Below are 15,871 nucleotides of genomic sequence, written 5' to 3'. Positions count from 1 at the left end.
CCAGCGGCATTCGAAGCTTCTACGGGTCGCCACTTCATGGCATGTATCCTTCTATGGAAATATGACGTTGCTGCTGGAGCTCCCTTTGACAAATTAACAGGCATTAACAACGTTTTTGCTCGTCCAGTCCTCCGTCGGGCTAAAGGATACAGCATAACAAGGATTTCGCAAGCTGACTATTCATCTACTGTGACGTTGGTCATGTTCATATCGTTCGCATCCTAACTAGCTCCATCTCCCAGTGTTTACTGCCCGAGGATCAACAAAGGTCTATCATGTTCAAGTTGACATCCAGATGAGAAGGACTGGCAAGGAGACAGTTTGAACAACCCTGTAGCAACCCTGCATGGAGGCGAAAGAGCATCGTCAGTGGCAAGAACGACCCAAAATCTTGCGGAGACGGCCTAAAATAGGGACTATCCGCAGTTGCATCTACAGACTAGGATCATATTCTGCTCTTTGCCGAACCCTGAATGGATTGTTCTCCGGCTCGGTGTGGCAAAACGCTAATCAAACAAAAGTCCCTAAACTTGTTATTCGTTTCTAGCCCGTTGATGATTGTTGGTATCCTATCCACTTTACTGTAAATCAAGGCATAGCAGCCCAAAACTTCCGTTAATAAGTCAAGAAATAGGTTAACATGGCAACTTGCGTTACTAATGACGCATTGAAACTGTGTGGAAAGTGCCATGAATTACATCACTTGAGAATTAAACTGTTTGATGTAAAGATATGTTCCAACGTTGAAATTGCAAGCTCGCTTTCTACTGGCCACAATGGCTAGAACTTCATCAGTCTAGGCATTCTAGCTCTTGGCCTTTCGTCCCAGCCGCCGTCCTGTTGCCCTTGAACGAAGCTAGCTAGCCAGTCCTTGAACTTGGTCCAAAGTGTCATGATTCCAGCGCGGAGCCAGGACAGCACGCCTCCAAGCCAGCTGAGTAGCTTGTCCCACGGCATGAAATACACAACCGCGGCGACTCCCGCACCAACAAGGAGCGCGGGGCCGGCGGCTGTGATTGCTGCTGTAGCCTTTGCGTATGCCGCGCCTGCCTTGATGCTCATTATCCCGTACTGATAGTGGAAAAATACACCTCCCGACGCTGCTTTGATGGAAGCATCAAACTTCATGCCACAGCACACTATGCCCAATATGGCGGCCACTCCGGCTCTCCATGTCTTCCACCATTTCCTGCCCTTCATACGCGCGTTGCTCATCTTCTCAAAATGACTGTTGATATCATCCTTCTCACTGTGGCTGAAGCTTCGATAAAACTTCTGCTGGGCCTGATCCCAATGCTTCTGCCCCGGATCGATTCGAATGCCCACGTTTGGCCCGAAAAGAAGATTCCTCCCTCTGCGACGCTTCGCTGACCATATTCCAAGTTCGACATCTTTGAAAGTCGAGGCATCATCAATGGACAGCTGAGCACCTGCGTTGGAGCCAAACCCGCATCGCATCACAAGAAGCACCTTGATGTTGGGCGGTGCATGAAACTCAATCTGGTCGAAATATCCGCTGACAACAAGTACCAATTCACGATACTGGTCTTCTTCCTCGAGATCATTGAGTGTGGCCTCGAGAGCGATATCCGTCGTTACAATGACGGTGGATGTTTCTTTCAACACGTTAGCCGATAGCCAGGTTCTTGGGGGTCGCCGAGGATGCCAAGGTCGCAGTTACTCACTTTTCTAAAATTTATATCGCTTTTCTTCAAGGCTACGACACTCCTGCGAAAGACGGGACACACTTTGCGGGCTACATACCGCAACGAACACCCTGTTTTCGGCCTTTGTAGGTCTCCTGAGTCTTTTCCCTGTTTTCTTCGATGTCTTCTGAAAAGACTTCATGTCAGCCTTGATCAATGAGTACATGGCCAATGCCTCAACAATAACTTCGTCTTCACTGATGTTGTATGAGTCTTCAGCAAAGGTCGAAAATTTGTCCGAACACGATGAAGACATTTTGGCAGTGGCTTTGTTGGATAGTGTAACGTTCCGAACAACACAGGACAGGAGGAATTGAAGAGGAGATCTGAGTAGCTAGATATGTAACAAGAAGTCGGTGACCACAACGAAAGGACATTGACGATGCAGGCCAAACGATAAATTGATGACAGAGTTGAGAAGAAAGCAGACCTGCTTTGTGAGGGGACACTGGGCCTATTTATAAACAATGGCTACTGTACAGACATGGGATCACAGCCAAGATTGCAAGCTACTTTCTCATGGGCATAAGTTAGGTCTCTCGCACGCGTTAACTATCAAGACACCATGTTTTTCAGATCTGAAAATCAGCGACTAGCCGACGGAACACGTTCCTTGGATGTTCATCATCCCGTCGAGTGCGGCTGGGCTACATTACATACGCAGCTTGCGGGGTTGTAACCAATGAGAAACAGACACTGCGTGTCGTTTCCTTATCTGATGTTTCTTAGAGCCTGATGAGAATCTTGAGCTATTTGCGGCTTGTAGTATGCCTGTGGCCCAGTCGCAGTCGATGGCATGTCCACAAACTACTGCCTAACTAACACGGGAGCGAAGCCTCGAATACGTCTTGTCCATGTATGTGTTGGATGCAATGCAAAACAATGCAATGCAGAGAACTCGTCACATGTACTCTTTCAAAGCCAGCGGTGAATTGATATCGAGGCAATGAATCGTTGAGCTGGGCCACCTCTGCAAGCCTTTGACAGAGCCTTTTCTCGTACTCTAGGTGATCGACGCCGTCGTGTCCATCAGCCAATAGGGTCTGCTGACTCTCGAGAACAAGGCTTATACCTAGAGCCAATCAGCTTAATAGGAACTTTAATGCAAGTTCAGTCGCGAAGCCATCCAATCAACTTATCGACCAATTCTTGCAGGTAGTGGCTGGATATGTTTAGAATGCAGGTGACTTTGCGGGGATACCCTCCATCAGCAGGTTAGCTGCATCTGAACTCAACAATGTGGACGAGAACATGCACATTCCGGTAAGGGCATGGTAAGGGAACTTGGCGACGTTTCATTCTATCTTCGCAACTGCGACCGACTCGGTTCATCAATTCCGTGCGGCTTGCTGTTGTCAGGTTTTTGAAGCTATCGGCTCCTTCTATGGCGGATAGACCATCAACTACAGAAACCGCACCAAACATTCTGTCTTGCCAAACACTCACGCCTTGGTGAGGTCCAAAGCTCTTGCAAGCTGAAAGAAACATCACGCACTTCACGCTATGGACTCAATGACGTGCGACGAGGTTCCTCCAGCGGCAGAGGCCAATCCTTCCCGACCTGAGCCGGGCGTATCTGTGCCAGGCCAGGCACATTCCATTCCGATACATTCCAGTGTCTACATCAGACCAAGCAGTTCTAATCGAACGGCTATGACCTCTATAGCCTCCGGGAGCGCCGTTCAAGGCTCCCACTCGACTCCGGTTCAACAGCAGACACTTGCCCTTGGTCAACCCCCGCTGGTGGCTTCGCCAAGCTTCTCCCACCAAGAAAGGCAACCTAGGAGTCGAAGCAACAAGGAGTCGAAATATAGCTCTGAAGAATGGGAATCAAAGAAAAACATTATCAGAGATCTATACGTCGTCGAGAAACGCACGCTGGATGACGTTCAAAAAATCATGGCCACTCTGCACAGGTTTGACGCCTCGTAAGTCGACCACTTTGTTCCCAACATGAACCAAAGCTAAACATCGTCTGTTGAATTAGACCCCAAATGTACAAAGCCCAATTTAAGAAGTGGAAGCTATACAAGAACGAATCATCCCAGTTGGAAAAACGTCGCACAGACGATACCCCTACAGAGTCACGCAAACGAGCCCGAGCTGCAACGTCTCTAGACGAGAGACCAGAGGAGAGTCCCAATGTCTTGACTTTTGAGCGAGAGATGATGAGCTGATGCTGGAGAGCGAAGAGAACAAGCATCTGCAGTGGATGCTTTCCTATATAAATAACTATTTCAAGGTCCTCTTCGATAGAGGTCGTAATGGAGACAAAAGGAGCGGGTGGGCCGGTGATCGGTTCAGACTGATTCCACCAAACGGTTGTCAAGACCACTTCAAGGAGTGGAAAGCAGTAGCTGACCAGTCGCACGGCGCTTCTGCCCTCATCAGGCTACACGGTGGACCTAGCGGAAAATATCATGGAACGCTCCATATTGTCTTCAAAGATATCGACAAGCTGGTAAAACAGGATGACCCCTGGATGCTTGTGTATCTATGGAGAGTTATCCTGTATCTGAGAGGCATTTCCTTCCGTGTTGAGCACCACAAGTCGTCCTATTCATCTATATCACGAAGTCCTCAGAACGGCCACCTGGTCGGACATGTTATTACAGGTGTTGCATATTGTATTGCCAACAACCATGGAAGGGAGCACTACATGGCACGCTGCCTCCACTCACTTCGTTCGTTCTCTTTGCATGACATGAAGCTAGCGATTGAGCAGGTCTACGTCTTGTGCATTTAGACATTCATGGAATATCTTGGAGCCGCACATCCGGTTGTCTTATCCATGGTTAGTCGATTCCTCAAGTACTGGCCAGGAGAAGTCGAAAAGGACGTACTGCCAAGCTACAAAAAGCTTGTGTGCGACGCTGAAGCAAAATTCGGACGCAATCATCAACAAACAATCACGTTTCTCACAGAATACATGTACACAGCACACTACCATGGTCACGATAGCGTCTTGACTCACCGTTTGGCTTCGGATCTTTGGAGAAGAACAGGCGACCCTCGCTCTGTACTGAGCTGGGGACCCGAGACCTATGCTCACGTGCTGGCTACCAAGCTTTTGGCACGGATTGACAAGGACCGAGGAAGTAACGAGAGCTGGGAAAAGCGTTTGCATGATGTTGCTAGGAAGCTCCGCAACGGCGACCGGGAGTGCCAGACAAGAGCTTTGCAGCTACGGGGCACGATGGCCCAGTGGTATGAGAAAGCGGGAATGGTGGAACAGGCTCAAAGGGAGACGGAGATCGCTGATGAAATCAAGAACTATATGCGAGTAGTTGCCACCGAACAACACGATTGGAGTCGAAACTGGACATTCGGAAGAAGTGAAGTTGTCATGTGAGAAGAACCACTTGATACTTCTTTTCTTAGCTATGCCCACAATCCTTTCCACTGAAATTCTTATATTAGGTCAATACTTCAAGCTCCTTAAACATTTGACAAGCCATGTAGCTGAATTTTGCTTGTTGGCTTTCATGTTACGACAACATTGAAGTTTAATTTTCCTTACTTATTATTATATATGGTTTCTTAACGAGCCATCAGCTGTGAGCGAAACCTGTGGTTATCTATGATAGCACTGCCCCATCACCTACAATGACAAGACAAGGTCAGATGGAGGCGGCGACTACGGCAGTAAGACTTGTGTGGGATCGGCACGCGAGAACTGCAGATTCGACTTTGAAGCCCCGTTCTCTAGTAAAAAGGGGACAGGTAGCATCCTAAAGCTGCAGCAACGTACTAGTCCCGAGTCCTTCACTTAGCCCAGTCATTGACCTGGACCTGACCGAGGAGAACAGAAAGGAAAGACTTTTCCAAAAGGCAGCAGTAATCAGAAGTTCTAGAATATCTTGACTCATTTGGACTTTTTCTGGGTGGTGGATCCCAAGGCACCTCTTCATCTTGACCCTCCATAGCAGCCGTACGACCATTTGTACTCACACCTTTTTACTCGTTCTTGACTTCTTGACATCAATATCCCTCCAGAACACAACGGCGCCCCACGCAACAGCGAGGAGTGCAGTTGCTGAGATAAAGATGATACGCTGAGTCTCGCCATAAGATCGGTTAATAGCAGTCCTGGCTTCGCTGCCGATAGGATACGAAGACTGCTTATTCAAGTCGCCGTAAATCTCGGCGAGGTGCTTCATCTCGGACACAGGCAGATTCTTGGCGAGCTTCTGCCGAAACAAGGACGTCCAGATGGCCGTCGCGATGGCGGATCCTGCACCCTTGCCCATGTCCACGATCAATGACTCCAACGAGGGCAACGCTGGAAAGTGGGCCTGCGAGACGGCCATGAGCGTCATGTGCTCAATGGGGTAGATTGTGCCGCCGCCGAACGAGATGAGGATCTTGCAAACCACCATCAGGGCGATCGACGGGCTCGTCATGTCAAAGCTGATCATGAGGCCCTGGCCGAGGACGAAGAAAGGTATGCCCATGAAAAGAGCGTAGTACTTGATACGGCCGTTGTATCGGAACGCAACCCCGAGAAGGACGTTCCAGAAGGAAGCACCGACGAGGTAGATGTTGCTAATGTACGCTGCCTGAGTAACGGATTGGTGGAAGGAAACGATGAGCATCGAGTAGATGTAGCCCGAGCATAGGAACTCTGACGTATACAGCGCGGCAGCCATGATGTTTGTAAAAACAACAGTCCGGTCTTTGATCACGGCCCACGGGAGAAACGTTGCTGGGGCAAGAAACTTTTCGTATAGCAAGAACCCTACAAGCATCGAGAATCCAACGACGAGGAAAGAAATAATCAAAGGCGACTTCCATCCAAGGGTCTGGTAGGAGTAGATGCTGATCGCCAACAGAACCAAACACAAGCCGGAGCCCACCAAGACAAGGCCAACGACGTCGAACTCCTTGCAGTAGTAAAGCACCCGGTTGAACCACGAGCTGTTCTCGCGAGGCTTCACATCTTCAATAAGCCCGGCATCCCGCGCCTGCCGGTCATATTTGAAGAGGATGAACATTAAAGGGGCGTAGAAGACGGGGATGAGGATAGCCCACATACCGAATCCCCACCTGAACCCGATCGTCTTGAGGATGCTCTCGGTAGCCGGGCCATACGCCCAGATAGTAACGATGGACGGTGTGGAAATGAAGCCCAGCAGGAAGCCCCGATGGAGAAGGGAGACGGAATCCGTGATCAGGACGACCATGCTGAACTGGATACCGTAGTACCCGACGTTGTAGAGGACCTGGGCGGCGCAGTACGTCTCGACGTTGCGGCAGGCCGCCATCATGGCGGTGCCGACGACCGTGCAGACCACCATGGCCGTCATGCACTGCGGCCGGCCCCAGATGTCGAGGAGCCTCGCGTAGGGAAGCTTGATGATGCCACTCGCGATACTAGCGACCACCGATGTTGTTGCCGTAAGTGCGTGTTTTTGAAAACTGCTCGTGACGTAAGGGGCCAGGACGCGGAATATGCCTGAGGAGAAGGCCATTGCGAATTGGAAGATCCAAATACTGCCAAGAGTTAGTCCACAGAAACCCTACACAAAACCAAGAAAGGAGAGAAGACTTACAGCGTAAACATGAGAATCTGCTGGCGTCTGCTAAGGATCTGCTGAAGGGCGCCAATACTCTCTTCATCCATGGCTTCAGATGTATCGTTCTTGAGCTCTTTTGGACCAGCATCGCCGTCTGACGCCGTAGCATTGGTAACGGACTTTTCTTTGGCCTCAGGGAGGCCATGAGAAGCGGAAGGCATGTCGTGAGAACGTTTTTGTCAGTTTCGTAACGGGAACAGAACAGTAATGTCAGGGTGGCTAGGAGGGCAGTTTGGCTGAACTGAATACGAGCTGGACGAGGATCTGATAAAAAAAGACTATCAGTAGGCTGCTATATAAATGATAAAATTGCCTCAAATTCGGTTTGAGATCCTCGATGGGGCTTATCAAGAGACCGAAAATCTGAGTAAGGCATTTGGCAATGTGTGGTAACAGCCACTCGTAGCCTTCCAGCTGATCAAAGTCGTACTTGCCAGGTCCAGATTCCCGCATGGGTGGGGGATCAGATTAGATTTTACGTAAAGATGGCTGCAGATATATATCTTCTGTGACTGCTGGAGCTGACTGTTTTGTCCGAAGTGTAGCTCTCGGCGGATGGTATGGGTAGGGATGATTCAATTCAAGGGCCATGGCCAGTAGAAGAGGGTTTGGGCCGCTTATGTGCAGCTACACTTGATCTACCTTAATTGCAAATTATGTTCTTTCTGATAATACCAGAAGCAAACGCTCTTGTTTCGGCTGGGCATCTTCTGGCCTAGATGAACCAAGCCAACCAAAAGACACATCGTAATCTTGATAATATTCGGTGCTCCCACACTAGGACGTCCACAAACTGATGTCACTTCGATCCGCACCAAGGAGAGGAAATAACAAAACTCAAATATTTAGATTACATTGTTTGTGTGTAAGTGCCCGAGGCCGAACCCGAAGTGGCGTTGAACAGCAATATGCTCCTAAGTGGGGGCACCGAAGCCGAGGCCGATGTTAGGCCACATCTATTTCGGACATGAGGAATAAATATAAAGGTAAGAAGAGGGCTTCCATGGCATAAATGTGAGTAAGGACCCTTGACGAGCGGCAATATAGATCATGGAATTCTGCCCATATCGTAAACCACACAATAACCATCATAACGTAAGCAAACGAATCAATATTCTATATTGCGGGCTATGGTATCTATATCATCAAAACACCCACCTCGTCTCGTTCCTGACGGGGCCTCATATTCAGCCACGTCATCCCACACACGCAAAACAGGCCTGATGCCGCAGCTTAATCATCGTAGTACTCCTCCCGATCGCTATCGTCGCGTTCGTAGTGGTGGTGATGGTCGTCGGATCCAGACGAGCTGCCACTATCACTGTGGCGCTCGTACCGCTCATGGTGTTGTTCATGCTCACTATCGGATCCAGAATCTGCAATATTGTTAGTAACTCGGTCAAAAGCATAAGTGTGAGTGTGTGTGTGTGAGGAGACATACCCAAGGCATTCGCAATCAGAGCTCCTCCAATAGCGCCAACGGCAAGACCACCCGCGACGCCAAGGAACATGTTGCTGTTGCTACTGCTCTTCTTCTTCTTCTTCTTCTTTTCCTCCTCGCCGTAGCCCTGTTCGTACGGTTGACCATGGGGCTGGCCATACGGCGATCCCGGTCCATACGGCGACCCTTGCGGCTGGCCATAAGGAGACACCTGAGGCTGACCGTAAGGAGACCCCTGAGGCTGACCGTACGGCTGACCATGTGGTTGGCCGTAAGACTGGTTGGGATCATGATACCGCTGTTGCTGCTGAGGCTGGCTCTGCTCGTAATTGTGACCGGCGTAGTATCCCGCCGCCGCACCGGCAGCAGCACCAGCAGCACCAGTCGCCGCGTACCCTTCTCCATGTGAAGGACCCCCGTACCCCGGCTGGGGCGAATGTCCACCGTATCCAGGCTGCGGCGAGTGCCCTCCGTATCTCGGTTGATCTCCGTACCCCCCATAACCAGGAGACTGCGGCGGGGGAGAAACCACGGGCGAAGGAGCGGCGGCTGCGACAGGAGGTTCCCATTGCGAGGAGCCGGTCGCCCTGTTCACGTAGTACGACCTTCCGCTGCCCTCGTCAAACTTCTTGATCCACCCCTCCGGCAGACGCGGGGAGGGGGGACGGCCGTAGGTGTGATGCTGCTCGGGAGGCGGCGGGGAGACGACTACAGGGGAAGGCGGCTCCCACTGAGACGAACCGTTGGCGCGGTTGACGTAATATGAGCGTCCGCTCGCTTCGTCAAACTTCTTGATCCAGCCCTCGGGCAAACGCGGGGATTGAGGTCGGCCGTAACCCTGCTGCTGCTGCTGTCCAGGCGGCGGATAAGGACTGGACGACGACTCCTCCCCGTGGTACCGATTGGACTCCGGACGCGGCGAGTCGGAGGGGTAAGGGCTCTGCTGGTCACCGTAGCGGTGCTCGGGACGGGGCGAGTCCGTAGGGTAAGGGGGGTGGTGGTGAGCGGCATAGGTACCGGCAGCAGCAGCACCGCCCGCGACGCCGCCGGCGAGGGAGGACATGCCGGAACCCTCGCCCGCGGGCTGATAGGCGGCTCTCTCGGGGTCCGACGTGCCGAAAGCGCCGGGGTGTCCGCGATTGTACTCGTCGGCGCCCCGCTGCGGACCGCTGGCGTACCCTGTAGGCGGTCTGCCGTCGTAACCACCTGGATGAGTGCCGTGGTTGGTGTAGCCATAGTCCCTTGTGCCTGTACCGTGGTCAGTACTTGGATGCGTTAAAAAATGAAAGGGAGACGTTAAATCTCACCGTAGTCGTGCTTAACTTCAGGTTCATCGGGGATGCTGAAGCCGCCGAGCTGCGAAGCCAGCTTCGCGACGTCAAAGTTCTGGAAGAGTGACATGATTTTACCGTTGAGAGGGGGTTTCGCGGTAAAGACAGTCTGGGGGAAGCTTTGAGCCAAAATAAATTTGAGGCAAAAAGGTGAAGCGAGCAGGGTGAAATTTTATAAAGACCGTCGCGCGCCTTTGATGGGGGGTGTGGTCAAGTGACGATAATTGCGTGGTCGTGAGTTTGGGGCCACGAGGGGCAAAAAATGAATCAGCTGGCGGTCCACAAAGAAAACCCCAGAAGAAGGCAGGAAAAAAAATAAATAAACGAAGAAAAAAAAAGAGGCCACCGGCCACGGAACACCACCCCCGCTGGGCTTTCGGAGGATTCGTAATGCGGTCTCTTGGGGGGGAGGATGCGGGTTGCTGCACGTCAGATTGGTCCTGTTTGGGCTGTCATGGGCTGCAAGGTTGGGCTACGATTTGGGAGATGCGATGCGATGCGACTCCACGTGGTCTTGAGTCTCGGTAGTTCGGAAGAGGATGAAAGCTGGGCGTTTTGTTTACTATTATTATTACTATTATGACTGGGTGATTTGTTACGGAGTATATGGGGGGGCATTTAGTTAGTGTAAGGTATACTAGCAGCTTATTTGTTTGCTTGGGGGGGACATCTAAGAGAGAGAAAAGTACTGCTCTGATTACGGTATAGTTTTGTCACCACCACCACCACCACCACCACCGCATTATAGCTTTCACCTCAATTCAAATTAATTACCGGGGGACCCCCCCACGTTTCTCAGCCTTCATCTAAACTTGGCCGCGGGACGACCCGCTCATGCGTAGGGCTGAGCTTGATTATCAATGCATTCTTTTCGTTGCTCCTACATTCCTGCTTGACAACATGTGTCGTGTTAGGAGCTGGCTGGCCCAACCTGTATGTCGAGGTGAGACATCAATGTGAACAATCAATGGTGTTAAAAAGCCCTTTGATTACCCAGTGGAATAAGGACCGTATACGTATAATCATGAGCCTTCCTCTTACTCTCGATGATTATTTCACGCAGTCACAACATGTCCCAGGTCATCACTTCAAAGCTAACACGAAAAAAAAGTAGTCGATCGTCATCATCATTCATACCGGGTATAAAAATCGACCAAGTATAAAAACCAACACGCCAGCCTCGCCGGGCGGCCTTAAACGAACAGGTGTTGAAGAAGAAGAAAAAAGACAAAAACCCAAACAACCAAACGCCCACAGCTATGCAATCCCCTTTTTTTTGCCGCCCAAAATGCTAGGTCGCTTCAATGCTGTTTCCTCCACCTCCCATCCGTTTCTGTTGCCTATTCTATGCCATCCATCCTTGATGTACTGTATTCTCCTCCCCTTATTTACTTCTTCTCGGCGATTCTTCTGCTTCTCTTGGCGGGAGCAGGCGTACCGTTGGCGCTGAGGCCGAGTTCCTTCTTCGTCGCCGGTGTAACCTTCTTTGCGACTTTGGCTCCCTCCGTCTTGGGCCCAGCAGCGGCTGCAGATGCTCTAGGCTGGCGGAGCTTCGATGGCGTCGCCGTCTTTGCCTTGGTGGTAGACTTGGTCGCCGCCGCCGCCGCCGCCTTCGTCCCGGCCGTCTTGGTTGCTGCGGCGCTACTCGCTGCTTTCTTAGGGGTGCTGGCCGCCTTCCTGGCTTTGGTGACCTTGCCAACCTCCTTCTCCTCAGCAGGGCTGAGAGGAGAGGGTGACCGGGAGTAGACGGGAGGCTCCTCGCTCTGGCTTCTGGCAAGTTGCTCGGCCCACTGGACAGTCTTACCGTCCTTCCTGGCAGCCGCGGCAGCTCGCGTCTCAATGCCCGCAGGTGCGCCGTCCTTGAGCTGCGCAAGGACCTCATCAACGGACAGCGCACCTCCCTTATTGGCGCGCGTGTTCTGTCTTGTGACGGTCGCGACATCCTTCTCTCCGTTCCTCACCTTGGCGTATACCTGGTGCCGCATGGGAATCTTGGTTGCCGGGGGCGCCTCGCCACGTTCGGCAGCGCGCTGGGCACGAGTGCGAACTCCAGCAGCGGGGCCGGAGCTGGACTCTGGTACGACATCCTTCGACTTGTCCTCATCTTTCTCCTTCATGGGCTTCTCTTCCTTCTCAGGCTTGCCAACATTGTTTTCCTTCTCCGCCTTGGCCTTCCGGGGCTTCTTGGCTGATTGCTTCTCCGGCGACGCCCCCTGCTCCTCAATCTCCTCAGACTTTCGCTTGACCTTCCTGGGGCTCGGACTGTTAGTGTCGAGAGCTCCAAGAGGCTGGCGAGCGGCCGAAGAAACAGCCGGAGACGCCAGGCGACGGGAACGGTCAGCCGAGGATGGTGTGAAGTTGGGGGTATCCGCCCAGATACCCTGGGGTTGGCGAAGGCGCTCGGGGGTGGCAGCGAGCCGGATGGGCGCCGTCGGCAGAGGAGATAGAGCAGCGGGCTCGGTGGTCTCGGCGGCCCTAGCAGCCCGAGAGGCCGCGTGCCGGGAGACGAAGCTCCTAAGCATCGCCAGATCGGAATCGTCCTCGGGCAGGTCCAGCGTGGGCACCTGCATGACCTCTTCCTCCTCGTCGACCTTGTCCTCGTCATCATTCTCCTCCTCCTCCTCCTCCTCCTCCTCTTCCTCAGCCGTCTCGACCACGACGTCGTTCTCAGAGAGACCGAGGAGGGCAGGAATAACAGGGGCGAGCGAGGGAGAGGCCGGAAGGACCACAGGAGAAATCGGGGCGGATTCGTTATCCTCGATAGCTTCGGCAGGGACAACGGGCGAAGCGGGCGCAGACTCAGCAGCGAAAAGAGCGGCGTGCTCGTCCGACACCTTAAACCGAACAATGAGGCGACCATTTTCTCTGGAAACAACAACTTTGCCATCTTGCATCTCCTTCGTCTCTTCAAAAACACGCGTGAGCGAGGCCAGCGCCTGGATGGGCGAGCCTGGGCGATCCTGGGAGGACCCGAAGATATCGGGGTTCTCTCTGACGTCGACAACAACAGAAGCAGGGGAGGAGCTTCCAATGCTCGACGCCCCTTCAGCCGGAGCTGGTGAAGCCTGTGTTTCCGCAAGCGATGCTAAATCAACCTCGAGGGGATTATGCACCGCAGGGAGCTCGACCATGGGAGTGGGAGCAATCGCCAGCGACTCGGATGCTGGATCTTCTTCAAGATCCTGCACCAACGAGAGCTGGTCGGAACCAGTAGCAAGGGGAAGGGACGCCCGGCGAAGAGGGCCGGAAAAGGAAAGGCGACGGGCAGCGGGCAGAGAACGGCGTCTCTTGAAAGGGGCCTCGGAGGTCGCGCCAGGAGTGCGGTTCTTAAACACGACCATGGGACTGGCGACAAGCTCTGGGACATTGTCTGGGTCTTGAGCATCCTCTTCGGCCGGCTCAGCATCCTCGGTAATGTCATGAATAGTTCTAGTATTGCCGGGGGTAGAGACAAACGAGGGACACTCGAATGTAAAGCCAGGGCCGATAGGAGAAGACAGAGGCTCGGCGGCGACAGGTGAGATAGGCTCAGGAATAGAGGCAAGAGCAGCCAGCTTGGCACGTAGGTTAATGGCACCTTGGTCCAGTCTCAGCTTGCGGCTCGCGTTCGACTGGTGCGTAGCGGTGGATGGCAAGCGCGGCAGGGCTGGGGTAGGACTCTGGGGCTCGTCTTCCTCCTCAATGTTGGATACCTCGGGCTCACCGTAAATGGCGATGGGCTGACGGACGTTGCGAGTTCTCTGTCGAGGACGGCCATGGGCCTTGTCTGACTCGCTGATGGCATGCTGGAGAACGAACTCAAAGGTGAGGTCGGGCATGGGGAACGAGAGAAGTGGCTGCATAATGCTGTGCGTGAGGAGGTCGTTGTTGTACGCGCGCTTTGGCTCGCCATTGTAGTTCCTCTTGCCATGGGTGGGGCGGAGGACTGCGCCGTACTTTTGGACGTCAGCATGGTACTGATGACGCATTTCCTGAACGGTCGGGCCCATGGGGACGTGGAAAAGTTCATTGCGAACGACACCTATAAAAGGGTTAGAAACTATGAGCGGATACATCGACTTGGCAACTTACGTCTGGCCTCGATCAGGAGGGCAATACCGTCATCCTCGCCTTCGTACCACACAGCGTCGTCGTCGTTGGTCTCTTCCGACACTCTCTGCTTCTTGCGAGTGCAAATAGCGTAAGAAAGCTTACCCCTGGCGGCAATGACACGGAACTGGGGTGCGGCTTCAAGCTCGTCCAACAACAGCGACTCTGAGACTTGGTGGGTTATAGCCTTCTGCACCTCTATACTCTGGATTTCTTGCCTCTTGGATCGCTGCTGCTGCTTCTTCCTGCGCGCATTGCGGACTTGCTTCTGCTGGAGTACGGAAGTAGAAAATCTAGGCGCAGCGAGTGCGCATGTGTAATCAGCCTGCTCAAACAGCTCCGGTTGGAAGGGGCCCCTGCAAAAAAAAAAAAAAAAAAAGGGTTAACGAGGTCAGAACAAGGGTAGTTTTCAATTCTAGTGTAACATACGTGAGCGACTTGGCGGCGTCAGTAAGTTCGGCTGTCGCGAACGTGTACGTAGGGAACGGCGAGGTATACGCGCCGTTATAATCGGACATCCAGGTGACATCGTGCATCGAGACGTCGAGCTTCGAAGGAGACTGAAACATGGAGCTAGCCTCGGAGGCCTTGGAAGGAGACTGGAGTGCAACATAAGGCTCAATGACCTTTGACGGAGAATCCACCACAGAATTGTTGTCATCTTCATCTTCAACAGCCAGTATCTTTGAGGGAGTCTCGGGGACACTCTCGGTCTGCTCCTCCTCTTCGGGTCTGCTCGTGTGCGAGACAGGGGAGAGGTCCCGTGAAACCTGAGACGCGGCAGGCGATGTGACCGACATTACGGAAAATTCAGACACTTCAGGCTGCGCAGGGCTGGCCTTTGGTGAGAGCCCAATAGGAGACTTTGGTGTAGAGCCACTGGCAGACAGGAAGCTAGCTTCGTCCGCAAACGAAACCTTCTTCGGCGAGGGCGTCTTGGTGGTTCGGAACGAGGACTTGGTCGGGCTCGATTTGCTCGGCGAGAGATCGTAGACACGCTTCGGTGTTGAGGCATTAGCGGACAGGAAGCTGGCATCCTCGGCGAGAGTGAGCTTTCGCGGGGAGGGAGTCTTTCTAGGAGACGTGGATCTCTCGCGGCTAAGCGACATGATGGAGACGCCGCTGGTCAGGTTGACACGCTTCTTAGGCGAGCCAGTCTTGCTGGAGGACTTGGGTGTCTTTTGCGTGGGCTCAGGGCCGAGTGAGAGAGAAGCAAACTTGGGGGCGCTCTTCTTGGAGGTCGACTTTGCTTTAGGAGTGAGGGAGGCAGCAGCGGCGCTCCTGGAGGGCTTCGTTGGCGTGGTGAAGCCGCCGAGGGCGAGTGACTTGATTGTGGACGTCATAGCGCCGTTTGGGTTTGGGGAAACCTCGAGCGCAGAGAAGCCGGCGAGAGCCACCTTAGGGCTTACGTTGGACAAATCCGAGAAGGCGGATCGCGAGGAGGGAGATCTGGAAGGTGAGGATGCCGCGCCTGCGGTGGGCGGGCTGTGTGAGAATCCGGAGAAGTTCATCGCGTCTGTAAATGAGACATCTGCCGGGAAGAAGAGGGTAATGAGAATGACGATGAGGTAATTGGTGTATGTGTGTGTGTGGGTGAGGGATAGCTATCGGGAGCTTGGGTCTCCAATGCGACGCGACGCGGGATGCGGACCGTAAGAGGCGCGATTGGGGATTTGGATGAGGTAAGTAAAGTACCGTACCACACAGACTTTGTAAAAGTAAACAAAG

General features: G+C 52.9%; 5 protein-coding genes across 5 annotated transcripts; 1 reads left to right on the top strand and 4 right to left on the bottom strand.

Annotated features, from left to right (window-relative positions):
- Positions 1-780: 780 nt before the first annotated feature.
- Positions 781-1,962, bottom strand: CTRU02_211367 (uncharacterized protein; the record flags this gene model as incomplete). Its single annotated transcript, XM_070205618.1, has 2 exons — positions 781-1,575; positions 1,765-1,962. The coding sequence occupies 2 exons, from the start codon at positions 1,960-1,962 to the stop codon at positions 781-783; spliced, it is 993 nt and encodes a 330-aa protein (XP_070060861.1).
- Positions 1,963-3,209: 1,247 nt separating this feature from the next.
- Positions 3,210-5,058, top strand: CTRU02_211366 (uncharacterized protein; the record flags this gene model as incomplete). Its single annotated transcript, XM_070205617.1, has 4 exons — positions 3,210-3,634; positions 3,694-3,850; positions 3,949-4,442; positions 4,506-5,058. The coding sequence occupies 4 exons, from the start codon at positions 3,210-3,212 to the stop codon at positions 5,056-5,058; spliced, it is 1,629 nt and encodes a 542-aa protein (XP_070060860.1).
- A 595-nt stretch (positions 5,059-5,653) lies between these two features.
- On the bottom strand, positions 5,654-7,443 carry CTRU02_211365 (siderophore iron transporter; the record flags this gene model as incomplete). Its single annotated transcript, XM_036720389.1, has 2 exons — positions 5,654-7,199; positions 7,259-7,443. The coding sequence occupies 2 exons, from the start codon at positions 7,441-7,443 to the stop codon at positions 5,654-5,656; spliced, it is 1,731 nt and encodes a 576-aa protein (XP_036588132.1).
- A 1,072-nt stretch (positions 7,444-8,515) lies between these two features.
- Positions 8,516-10,124, bottom strand: CTRU02_211364 (WW domain-containing protein; the record flags this gene model as incomplete). Its single annotated transcript, XM_036720388.1, has 3 exons — positions 8,516-8,658; positions 8,724-9,971; positions 10,031-10,124. 3 exons carry the CDS (start codon positions 10,122-10,124, stop codon positions 8,516-8,518), a joined length of 1,485 nt encoding a protein of 494 aa, XP_036588131.1.
- Positions 10,125-11,442: 1,318 nt separating this feature from the next.
- On the bottom strand, positions 11,443-15,654 carry CTRU02_211363 (uncharacterized protein; the record flags this gene model as incomplete). The annotated part of the gene is made up of 3 exons (XM_036720387.1): positions 11,443-14,075; positions 14,126-14,499; positions 14,573-15,654. 3 exons carry the CDS (start codon positions 15,652-15,654, stop codon positions 11,443-11,445), a joined length of 4,089 nt encoding a protein of 1,362 aa, XP_036588130.1.
- Between the last annotated feature and the right edge of the window lie 217 nt (positions 15,655-15,871).

The sequence above is a fragment of the Colletotrichum truncatum genome (genome assembly GCF_014235925.2).
Source record: "Colletotrichum truncatum strain CMES1059 chromosome Unknown Contig_0007, whole genome shotgun sequence".
Classification (NCBI taxonomy): Eukaryota; Fungi; Ascomycota; class Sordariomycetes; order Glomerellales; family Glomerellaceae; genus Colletotrichum; species Colletotrichum truncatum.
This window is presented reverse-complemented; position numbering and strand designations above follow the sequence as displayed.